This window comes from Mus pahari, chromosome 6 (genome assembly GCF_900095145.1).
Source record: "Mus pahari chromosome 6, PAHARI_EIJ_v1.1, whole genome shotgun sequence".
In the NCBI taxonomy this organism is placed as follows: Eukaryota; Metazoa; Chordata; class Mammalia; order Rodentia; family Muridae; genus Mus; species Mus pahari.
The window spans coordinates 94203026-94215562 of NC_034595.1; the positions used below are offsets into that span (position 1 = coordinate 94203026).

General features: G+C 48.0%; 1 protein-coding gene across 2 annotated transcripts in view; it reads right to left on the reverse strand.

Annotated features, from left to right (window-relative positions):
- The window catches only part of Pdpn (podoplanin), a 32776-nt gene extending 24015 nt beyond the window's left edge, over nucleotides 1–8761 (reverse strand). The window contains exon 1 of one of the 2 annotated variants that reach the window (XM_021200772.1): nucleotides 8389–8761. In XM_021200772.1, the coding sequence (XP_021056431.1) occupies nucleotides 8389–8455 (67 nt within the window). In that variant the 5' untranslated portion in view covers nucleotides 8456–8761. Of the gene's footprint in view, nucleotides 1–2341; nucleotides 2413–8388 lie in introns of those variants that run through there. The other variant, XM_029540102.1, reaches the window with a different exon arrangement.
- Nucleotides 8762–12537: the final 3776 nt, after the last annotated feature.

Genomic DNA, 12537 nt, shown 5'->3' on the forward strand with positions numbered 1-12537 from the left:
GGACTTCTCTCCAGCATCAGCGTTCACAAATTTTAAGGTGGATGTATGTGCAATGTGCAAAAAATTTATCTATTCATAATCACTTGACATAATTCATTTAAAAAATGACTCCAGCACCAGGCTTCTTCTTTTTTTCTCATATGTGTGTGTATTAGATACTAACTTTAATTCCTTACTTGACAAAAAAGCAAAAATACCTGAAGACATCTCAATTTAAAACAGTCAAAGCTGGGTATGGTGACTCACGCCTTTAATTCCAGCACTTGGGAAGCAGAGGCAGGTGGATTTCTGAGTTTGAGGCCAGCCTGGTCTACAGAGTGAGTTCCAGGACAGCCAGGGCTACACAGAAAAAACCTGTCTCAAAAAAAAAAAAAAAAAAAAAAAAGGGTTTGAACAGCCCCCCAAGATATTCAGTCTGAGAAGGTGTTCAAGTTCATTGGTCATTAGGGAAAGGAAAGATAAGTCAGATCTATTAGATAGAGATCCTTCCTACTCATTAAAATGGTAACAGAGAAAGAGGGAGGGGAGAGGGAGAAAATGAATAAGGATCTAGACATTTGTTTTTAAACTGAAGAACGATTCAGGAGGCTGGGGACCTGTCTCAGTTGGTAGCTCCAGGTTTCCTGCCTGGCACCTCATAAACCGGCTGGCAGCAGCACATAGCAACAATCCAAGCACTCAGGATATGAAGGCAAAATGATCAGGGGGTCTAAGGTCATCTTTAGCTACAAAGTGAACTTGAGGTCAGGCTGGATGTTTAAGACCTCCTTTCAAAAAACAAAAGTAAACAAACAAACAAAGGAACAACAAAAACAGGGTGTGGAGGCTGGAGAGATGGCTCAGCAATTAAGAGCACTTGATTGATACTCTTCCAAAAGGACCAATTTGCTTTTCAGTCCCCCCCCCCCAAATCAGGTGACTCACGACTTCTTGTAACTCCAGTTTCAGGTGTCCACTATACTTTTCTGGTGCATGCGTGCACACACACAGACACACATATTAAAAAGAGGGAAGGTGGAAATAATGTGAACATAGTACTCATGAATGAAATTCTTTTTACGGAGGCAGAGGCAGGCAGATTTCTGAGTTCGAGGCCAGCCTGGTCTATAATGTGAGTTCCAGGACAGCCAGGGCTACACAGAGAAACCCTGTTTCAAAAAACAACAAAAACAAAAAACCAACCAACCAAAAAAAAAAAAAAAAACCAAAAAACCCCAAAACAAACAAACAAACCTCCACCTCCACCACCACCACCAAAACAGTACAACATTTCAATACTTTCCTACTGTATACAACAATCAGCGTGGGACTGCCAGCTTCCATCACCTCAAACCCCTATCACTTATATAAGGTACACGAACGTCCTCTCCACTGACTACATCAACATACATACTTGTGTGTTGTCAATCATAGCTACCTCACTGAGCTATGGGACACAAGAACTCATATTTACAAGTTACATGCCTGTACCTATCAACCATCCTCTTTCCCCCTCTGTCGTGGTCACTTTTCTATCTCTGTGACAAAACACTATGACCAAAGCAATTTATCCATTGCTATCATCACAGGGAGCACGGCAGCAGGGAGCCAGCCATGGCACTGGGGTAGTGGCTGTTTAGATGAGTGGCTAGGGATGTGTGCCCAGACTGTGTGCTCTTGGTACACTACAATGCTTGAATTCAAAGTCGTTGTTGCTTGATGACTGGCTTTGTCTGAACCTATCTGCGCCTCTTAACTCATCTATTAGTTGCAAATAGTTCCTACCTTGTAGTTGTGCTGTGAGGACTGAATGAAACAGGTCTTGTGAGAGGCTGACACACTCTAGCTCAGCCAATGGTAAAAGTTACAACAAAGTTATCACTATTAGCCCCTCCCCTTTGGAATCTCGGGTGTGGCTTTACAGCTACACTTTTTTTTTTTTTAAGATTTATTTATTGTATGTATATGAGTACACTGTAGCTGTCTTCAGACACACCAGGAAAGGGCATCAGACCCCATTACAGATGGTTGTGAGCCATCATGTGGGTGTTGGGAATTGAACTCAGGAGCTCTGGAAGAGCAGTCGGTGCTCTTAACCACTGAGCCATCTCTCCAGCCCCACAGCTTACACATTTAAACTTATTTTGGACTTAGGTAAGGCTGCTTCCCATGAGTTGATCTCACAAGATACCAGGAACCAAGTATTACGTTATTAAGAATGAGACACAGGAATCTGGGGAGATGGCAAGAGCTCAGCCAGTGAAGTGCTTGCCGGCAAGCATGGTACCTGAGCACTTTTCTAATGCTGTGACGTCACCACAACCAGAGCAACGCTCTATAGAAGAAAGAATATGGGACTTACAGTTCAGAGATCCACGACCATCCAACATGGTAGAAGCATGCCAGTAGGCAGGTAGCAATGGCGCAATAGCTGAGAGCTTGTATCTTATCCTCAAGCAGGAGGAGAGAGGCTGGGAGAGAGGGAGAGGAAGAGAGAAAAAGAGAGGGAGAGAAAGACAGACAGACACAGGGGAACAGTGTGGCTTTTGAAACCTCAAAGGACTTACCCTACCTCTGTGACACCCCTCTGACAATTGCCTCCTAATAATTCCAGTTCCACCAACTGAGGGTCAAGCATTCAAATATGTGGCCACTCTCATTCAAATCACCACCGATGGAAATCAGTTGGAGCCCCAGAACCACATTAAAAAAAAAAAAAAAAAAAAAAGACTGGGTGTGCCGGTGTGAGATTTAGTGTGCTGAGGGAGAGGAAGGAACAAGGTGGCCTTCTAGGGCTTGCTGGCCACTCAGCCAGGTATACCAGACAAAGCCCAGACCTGTGAGAGTGAAGAGCCTGTCTCAAAGAAACCAGGTAGAGGGGCTGGAGACATAGTTCAGTGGCTGAGAGCTTGTACTACATTTCTAAAAGAGCCTTGGTTCCCAGCACCCACTTTGGGCTATTCAGGTTTCTCAGGAACTCCATCTCCTGGGGGGGGGGGGTTTCGATCTATTCTGGCTTCTGTGGGCACCTGCACTCATGTGCACACGCCCCGACAGGTATGAACACACATAAATAAAAAAAAAAAAAGTCAGCCAGGCGTGGTGGCGCACGCCTTTGATCTCAGCACTTGGGAGGCAGAGGCAGGCGGATTTGAGTTCGAGGAAAGCCTGGTCTACAAAGTGAGTTCCAGGACAGCCAAGGCTACACAGAGAAACCCTGTCTTGGAAAAAAAAAAATCTTAAACGAAAGAAAAACCAAGTCTGACAAGATAGATATTTTCCTCTGCCCCCTCCCCACACACAAATGAGACACACTTTTCTGCACTTTATGCACATATGTGTTCCCTGTGACAGGCCCTTCCCAATTGAAAAGGGTTCCAGAGATGTTTGGTTTCCCGAAGAACAAAAGCATTGGATGGAATCTGTGTTCCCAGATCAAGGGATTAAAGATTTCTCCTTCTTGGGGACCCACCCTAACTGAGGTCAGAATCCCCAAGGCTGCCAAGATAGGACTTCCCCGTAGGAGCTCAAAGCAGGATAACACCATGCTCAGATGCCTGAACACACAGCAAGAACTCAATAAATATTTGTCAAGTAAGCAAATTCCTTGGGTGGGGCAGCTTTCGTGTCAACAAAACGATGTTACTTATCTTTCTCTCCTTTTCTAAAGATTCCAGGCAAGCTAAGTCCTTTCTCCCTTGGGTGGGCACTCCTCTGGCTTGCTTGCTCTTTTCTTCTCTCCTGTGGACTCTGGGAAATACCCTGCTCACAGCATCCCCCTCCTCTGGCCTCCTTGGCATTCCCCCGCACCCTGCCAATATAACAGGGGCTCTCAGCACCGTAGCACCGGTTGGTCTGCCCATTCCTCTCCAGGCACTTCTACTTTATTAGCCCTCCGGTTAGAAGCCACAAGCCCATCCTCATCTGGAAAGGCAACTGTCCGTTCCAGAGGTTTTGTTTCTGAAAGTGCATCCACTTTGCCTTTCGCCTCAACCACGATGTCTTCTGTTTCTCCACCTAAGTGATCAGCTGCCCAAGGTTGAAAGCCTCCCCTCTGAATGAACTTAGCCTGACTCACTGCCAAATACAGACTGTTCTCCCGGGCAAAGTCACTGGACCAGACACAAAGGCAGACATACCCCTCTCCCTCTCTCCCTCTCTGTGTGTGCATGTGTGTGCCCACGTGCAGTGCATCTGTAGGTGCACGTGTGTGTGTGTGTTCAAATGATAACCTTAGATATTATTCCCCAAGCACTTTCTTTTTTGAGACAGGGTATCTATCTCAGTGGCTGGGGGCTTGCTGATTGGACTAGACTGGCTGGTCGGAGAGCCTTAGGGATAAGGCTGTCTCTCTGCATTCCTAGCACTGGGATTACAAAAAACAAACAAACAAACAAACAAAAACCCTTGCTACAGAAAGCCAGCATTTTTACATGGGTTCTGGGAACTAAACTCAGGTTCTCATGGTGGCACAGATGTCTCTCCAATCCTGGTCTCCTATCTGTTGATGTTCAAGAATTCCCCATCACCTGGCTGGCTATGAAGAGTCTGGGACGATGGACAGCTAGGCACTGTGGTTAGACCTGTGGGAGGAAACAGCCACCTCCATTTCCTGCCCTGGATGAACTTGGCAGCGTGTCAGCTGTTTCCTAACCTGGCTCTATCCTACACTAAATCCTGGATGAAAAGCCTACTCACTTTCCTTCCTCAGAACATTCCAGGGGCTGGAAAGAGGGCTGTCGGTGAAATGTTCTCCACACAACATGAGCATCTGAGCTCCAGGCCCCCAAACTCACATACGAAGCAGGGCACAGTGGTGCCTCCCCTCACTTTGCGCTGGTGAGTGAAAAGTCATGTTCTTAATACACACTGTCTCGCCACGACGGAAATGGAACCAAAATACAGAACTGTATGTATGTGTGTGTGTGTATATATATATATACACACACACACATATATACACATATATATCCTAGCGCAAGAAGTTTCAAAGATAGGACAGCCAGGAACACTCCTGAGCACCGTAAAGAATAGCTTCGTCTCTTTGAGGCAGAGGCAACCAGATCCCTAAGGGCGACTGTCCATTAAGTCTAGTGATCTAGTGATCTAGTGATCTGTGAGCTCCAGATTCAGTGAAAGAGTCTCAAAAAATATGGTGCAGAGTAATTGAGAAAGGTACACTTGATATTTTCTCTCTCTCTCTCTCTCTCTCTCTCTCTCTCTCTCTCTCTCTCTCTCTCTCTCAGAACTCTGTTGAGAAAGTACTTAAAATTACAGGCAAGGGGAACTTTATCCGTTGTGTACCTCATACAAATCCTACAAGCAACCTCTTATCTTGACCTCCCCAAAAATCACTGGACCCTCTTCTTCTAACAAGACCCTCTTCTTCTAACAAGACCAACCACACAGGCTCCTTTCCTGAGAGATGTCAGGATATCAGAGCTTCCCTGGGAGATGGGTTGGGCTAGGTAGGGATCCTCTGCAGGGTTCCTGGCTAAACTGGTGGAGTTTGCTTCTTCCTTGGCCTCCCCCAAAATACTTCCACAAGCTGGAACCTGGAACGCCCGTTCTCAGAAGCCAGAAATATGACAAAAATTCAGATAAGCCAGTGCAATCCAGAGCACAGGGTCATTCTTGGTTGGCGAGGTGGCAGAACATACTCTCGGGCTAGGTGCTTTCCTGTACCCAGCAACCCGCCCCACCCTCTTGGGAGAGGTCTCGTGCCTGTGTGCAAGACGATCTAAGGCAATCTATTTTAATGTGCCAGGCCAACTCCACTCTAGTATGGGGAGTGTGTAATTTTTTTTAATTTACTCATGTTTAAGGGACTGAAAGTGAAGTCCACCTTCAGTATCAAGTTCAGTCATTTATTTTAAAGTTCAATCATAGTAAAAAACTTAAACTTTGTTTCTGAATCACGGTCCCAGCAACTATAATAGTGTATAATTTACAGGAGTGGTTGGGGATTAAAGGAGGTAAGCCTGTGACATTCCTAGAATGTGGTGGGTGGGGGGATGGGAAAGCGAGGAGGTGGTGTCCCGCCCACTAGTCAGGGCCATTCTCTGTCACGCCAAAACTTGGGTCTTTCCATGGGCCAGCAGAGTCGATAGGGGACGGGCTGAGTTGTCTTGTTGGTCGTGGCTACCCTCAGCCTTCTGCTGCTGCTCACACATCTTAAATGTGTTTCCCTCTTCTGAACTCAGTTTGGGACCCTAAGCCCCACAGAACCTCTAACAGAACCAGCTTTACTCAAGGCCTCCTCAGCAACCATAAGCCCTCAGCAGCTTGCGAGGATTCCAGGGCCCCCAAAACTGGCAAGAACTTCAGGGAAATCACAGGATGATTTCTGTGCCACATGATTAATCCTGCTGGGACTGGTCCCGGAAGAGCACACATGGGTTAGCGGCAAGCAGGAGCTTGCCGAATCTTATAAAAAAGCCACTGCTAACGGGCGAGTCCTGGGGTACGGGCTTTGGTTGTAAGTTCAGAGTGAGGGTGGGGCCTGGCAATGGGGAGGCCGCCAGATGTGAGGGCAACAGGCCTTGTTAGAATTCACAAACGCCTTGGGGATCGCAAAGGGGGTTGGGTTATAACACTAAATCAGTATGGCATAGGACTCTAATTGAATTAGCACGCCACAATCACCCCTGATCTGGCTCCCCAGTAATAGCTTAACTCAATGGAGTTAACTCATCCATATTCATTATTCTCAAACAAAAACCCTGCAGGCTCAATCTTGTTGCAGAGCAGCTTGGATACAACTGGCCACATGGCCACCTCTCCCTTTACCCTGTCTCTTTCTTCCGCTGTACAGTTTCTACTATATCTGAGTGATGACTTTTTCTAGGCAACACCAAATACCAGCTACATTTTAGGAGCTGGCTTGAGACAGTTGCAGCCTACCCTTGCCTTTGGAGGATGCAAGCCAGCCTCTGGCTTTCCTAGGATGTGGTTTAGAGTGGGTGCCTCCCCTCACTTTGCGCTGGTGAGTGAAAAGTCATGTTCTTAACACACACTGTCTCGTCACGACGGAAATGGAACCAAAATACAGAACTGTATATATATATATATCCTAGCGCAAGAAGTTTCAAAGATAGGACTGCCAAGAACACCCCTCCCGGAGCACCGTAAAGAATAGCTTCTTCGTTTCTTTGAAGCAAGCAGGCAACCTCGCCCAGTGCACTCTATATAATTTCCCTAACACTAGGTATTGTCTGTGGAGAATTATAGAAGCCTAGGTAGGCTAGGTTCACCCATCTCACACAAACCACTCCTTCACCAGGAAAGACAGTCCTACATCTCTGAAGACCACTTAGCCTTCAATGGGTATTTAGTGAGCAACTGAGGCTGTCCCATGTGTCTTGGCCCCCAGGGAAACAGATACAACTTAAAACACCAAGGCAGGAAACAAAATAACAGGAGACCATCCCAGACCCCAGCCATACATCACCCAGAGAGAAGACAGTAAGACAGAAGAGGAGGGCTGATGGTGGTCCCATCGTTCTGTTTCTTTCTAGTCAGGGTCTTAAAGCCCAGGCTGGTTCCAAACTCCTCATACCCCAATCCCCTGAGCCCTCTCATCCACCTGCCCCCATCCCCCAATGCTGACGTCACACAGTTGAGCATCACTATCCCGGTTTTTGTACCTTGCTGGGGATGGAACATGAGAGTGTCTCACATGCCAAGCAAGGACTCTGCCAACTGAGCTACATTCTCAGGCTTTATTCTCCATTCGCCTTTAATTAACACGAATTCAGCCACTGAGTCCTTGGCCAAGTTCAATACACGGCCTCAAACACACTTGCGCTTCGACGCTCACAGCAGCCCTCCAGGCTAGGGGGTACAGTTCCCGTGGTGCCCTGGGTCCCATCCATTTCCAGTGTAGAGGTGTGGGGAGAGGAGGAAGAAGAAAAGAGGCAGGGAGACAGGGATGCTAGAAAGATAGCAGCCTGCGGTTCAAGCTGTTCCACCGCCCCTTCCAGCTACCATCCTAATTAACGAAGCCTCCTCAGGTCTGTCCCCAGCTAGGGGTGTGACCCCGAGTTCCAACCTATGTCCTCCTGTCTGTTCCTCTTTTTCAGAGACATTAACATTCCTCTAACGCACTGCTTTTTTGGGCCAGTCCAGTCGCCCTTGGTCACCCTCCCATCCCGCAACCACTAGCCCCCGGGGCGGGGTGGGGCGTTAAGGGCCATTCTGTACCCCTACCACCTGTGTGAGGATCCCGGCTCTTACCGCCACACCCACTAGGCTGTTACAGGAGACTTAGCCCCATCTAAGCTACCCCACCGCTCTGCCCCTGCTCCCCCCCCCCGCCTCCCCGCTTTCTCAGATCCCAGGCCCAAGCATCCCCCACCTCCCTCCATCCCCACCAGCAAGTGCCGGTTGCCAATCACTCATGGCGCTTACCTCCCTGCGCAGAGTCCCAGAACCAAATGCTCCCCAAAACCCAGAGCAACACTGGCGCCGTCCACATCTTGATCTCGTTGGAGCCTCAGCAGCTAGTGGGTTTTTTTGTGGGTTGTGAAAAGATGAAAAACAAAACAAAACAAAAAACTTCGAAGCCACAGGCCCAGCCGGGAAGAGCTCCGGAGGAGGCTGGAAGGCGCTGAGCAAAAAAGTCTCAGCGCCAGAGAGTGCCCGGGCTTTCTGGACTCGCAGAGGCAGCAAGCACAACAAACTTGGCAGCTGGCAACTTCTCCGCACAGTCGGCATTTATGTCTCCCGTCCCGGGGCGGGAGCGGGTGGGCGTCAGGTGGTCCCGGAGATCTAGGACCGCCCCCGAACTCTGTTTGGCCAGCATCACAAGATGACCTCAGGCCAGGTTTAAAGTTACAGGGCCTCAGCCACTGGGGCCCAGCCCAAGCCAAAAAAGAAAAAAAAAAAAAAAAAAAAAAACTTTTGACTTTGTTCCATTCCAGGAGAAAGGGGGGCCATGTGCAGTAAACAGTTCTGCTTTACAATTTTTATTTATTTTTCTACTATATTTACTATTATGTTTTGAAGGGCAAAGCCCACAACTTACGTTTCCTTGTTAGTGGGCAGAAGAGAGCCGCACACAGTGGCGTGTGCGGCTGGTTTTATGGTTTTAGACCGACGCACTGGATTTTTTTTTCTTTTTGTAAATACTGAATCAGATGCTTTGAGGAAAACGGCCGTTGTTTGGGTGAGTCTGGGGCGGATCTTGTTTATTAATTGAGCCTTCATGCAAGGCACGTGGATGGATGGATGGACGGAAGGACGGATGGGGTGGGGTGCCTGTCCTCCCACAACTGGCCCCCAGTGCAGTACTTGGCCCTGTGTGGTACTTGTCTGGGTGGGGTGCTTGACCTTGAAGGATGATTGGCCCTAGTGAGTTATACAGAAGGCAGAGCACGTGACACCCCCAGATACCGGGACTTTGTGGCTTCACCTGGAGACTGGGAGCAGCTGTGTCATCTGACTAGAGGCCACTCACCTGGAACTAATAAGGGTTCAGCTCATCTATTTTAATCCTAGGGTTTAACTGGTGGTAATCCCCGTCTCTCGATTTAAACACTCCTTCCTTGCTCTCAGGGAGCGGGTATGGGCAAGAGAAATGTTCGTTATTCCCTTCTAACCTGTTGGAATCTAAGAGCAGGGTTGGGGGTAATCATGGCTCCACTCCCAGATGCCATAAATTCCTTTCAACAAAAGCATCTGAAGATGGGCCCCCCAGAGGTGGCTCAGCCACCAAGCCTGGTGACTTGAGTTTTAGGCTCTGAACCCACAATGGTGAGAGTCCTGATTCCTGAATGTTGCCCTCTGACCAGACAGTGAGCACACACACACATGCACACACACACACACACACACACACACACACACACACACACGAGCATGCACACAGTAAAAATAAGTTACAGAGAACTTAACAATGAACGTCCCCTATGTGTCCCATGGTGACAATGAGCTGTTTTCATCCTTTTATCTTTGATCTCAGTTTCAAACAGACTTCATCTCAAGAATTTCAAAAGTAAACTGATTTAAAAAAAATTATTGTGTGTGTGTGTGTGGACTCTCACATGCATGCATGTATGCACAGGTGTGGGCACCCATGACATGGTATGTGTGAGATATCAGAGGATAGCTGTGTGGAGCCGGCTCTCTCCTACGTTCACATGGGTACTAAAGACCCATGCTAGCTTGCCAGGCAGGTCTTTTTATCCTGAGACAACACTGTTTTAAAAGCTCATATTCCCAGCTTCAGCCCCACAAGCTAACTGATAAGACCTTTTGGGGAAATGCTAGTTAAACCCAGTATCTACAGAAAGCTTGCTCACAGGAATGGTTGGTAAGTTGTGTCCTTTAGCTGAACCTCGGTGTCACTCACCAGGGTGAGGGCGAGCCTGCCCACGAGCAGCAGGTGTAACTTGGCAGGCAGGAGATTGAACATGTCTAGAGATTACTCAAGGGCCAGCAGCTTATCCTGGGGCTACAAGATAGGAATGAAGTGGATTCCGGAAGGGGGAAAGAGAGACCTGGAAGAAATGGCTCCTGAATTGGTCTTACAACATTATTTCCTCGGTGTGGGTATTTTGTATTGTAGACTGAAGGGGATATCCATTTCCTGTGTGACCCCCTTAGACAAATAACAGAGGCAATAAAACCATTAACACACAGCTTATATTGAAAGGCATTTGGGAGTAGATTAAGAGTCCAGGAAATAAATCCATCCCGCTCTGGGGCTGGAGAGATGGCTCTACAGTTAAGAACACTGACTGTTCTTCTAGAAGTCCAGAGTTCAATCCCCAGCAAGAACATGGTGGCTCACAACCATCTGTAATGCCCTCTTCTGGTGTGTCTGAAGACAGAGACAGTGTACTTACGTACATTAGATAAATAAATAATAAATTCCACCCTGCTCTTCTCTCCCTATGCCATAGGGATGTGTCTAGGTTGCCATAGGGATGTGTCTAGGTTGCCATAGTGATGTGTCTAGGTTATAGAAAGGCTGGTCTCCCACCTACTTGTAGAGGATGGAGGAGGTGGGGCAGACCTGGAAATGTTGCCCAAGAATCCTGTTGGGGGCCAGGGGACAAGAAGAGTATTAAAGAGAGGACTTAGGTCTGGGGGAGTCTGCAATGTTTCTACCTGTTTTCCTGCTGAGTAATCAGGTGATTGCTGGCCCCAAGGCGGATCACTCAAGGACAGGGGGAGGGGAAGGGCTTACCTTCCACAGCAATGCAAATGGAAAGTTGAAGATTTCCTGGCTGGGGCTGGAGGACTAGGTGCTTTATGGTCCTTCCCTTAGTGACACAGCTTGTGTGAAGACTGCATAACAATGAGACAGAGGTAGAATGGCTGGCGCCGGGAGATAACACTATTTGTAGGTATTACCTTGAGGGCTCATCTGACCAATGGACCTTTGATCTAAGATCTGCTATTCCGGGAGAATGGTTTAGCACCTGGAGGGCTGGCTAACACACAGGTCGCTGGGGTCATTCCAAAGGTCTCATTCTTTAAAAGAGGAGAGCTAGGGTCCCACACAGAGAACGGCTCTTTAGAGCATCCAGAGTCCTACAGAGAAGGAAAACACCTGTCTCTCCGTGGCAGATTCTGGCTGGAGAGCCTATTGCTAATCGCGAGGAGGAGCAGAGATGACACAAACGGTGGGGGACCCTTTGTTCTCGGCGATGCTGGAAATTGGTTTAAGGGACTCTAACTCTAGCTGCATTCTTTGAGGCCTCTGCCAAGTCTGGAGAGCAGTGAGCTGCACTTCTGCAGGCTCGCTGGGGGAGACACAGTGTTCTGGGGCTGAAACTCCTTCAACGGACTCTCCAAGGGCATGGAGCACCCCCGTGGCCCCTGAATTTGTTGATTCTTAGGACTCAAATTGAGCAGGAATTAGATGAGGCTGGGAACTCAGAACACCTTGGAGAGAACCTTGGGCCCCTCAGGAATCTGCGTTCTTAAATCAAGTGTCATTCCCAGTCCAGAGACCTCTGCATCCCTCAGGGGTGTGGCTACCACCATGCTCCTGGTGGTGGCTGTTGTGACCAGGCCCTGAGGAGTTCTCAGTCTCTTTCCCTAAATATTAATCTGCGGTTAGTCGAACCCATGGATCCAGAGGACTAACTGAACAAGATTTTGACCCTGCTAAGCATTTCATAAAAAGGAACCAGGATAGGGCTGGAGAGATGGCTCAGCAGTCAAGAGCTGGACAGAAGACAGGCAGTATACACCTTTAATCCCAGCACAGAGGCAGGCAGATCTCTGAGTTCCAGGCCAGCCTGGTCTACAGAGTGAGTTCCAGGACAGCCAAGGTTACATAGAGAAACACTATCTCAAAAAAAAACAAACCAACAAAATAGAAAGAAAGAAAGAAAGAAAGAAAGAAAGAAAGAAAGAAAGAAAGAAAGAAAGAAGAGAGAGAGAGAGAGAGAGAGAGAGAGAGAGAGAGAGAGAAAGGAAGAAAGAAAGAAAGGAAGAAAGGTAGAAAGACAGCCAGACATGGTGGCGCATGCCTTTAATCCCAACACTCGGGAGGCAGAGGCAGGCGGATTTCTGAGTTCGAGGCCAGCCTGGTCTACAGAGTGA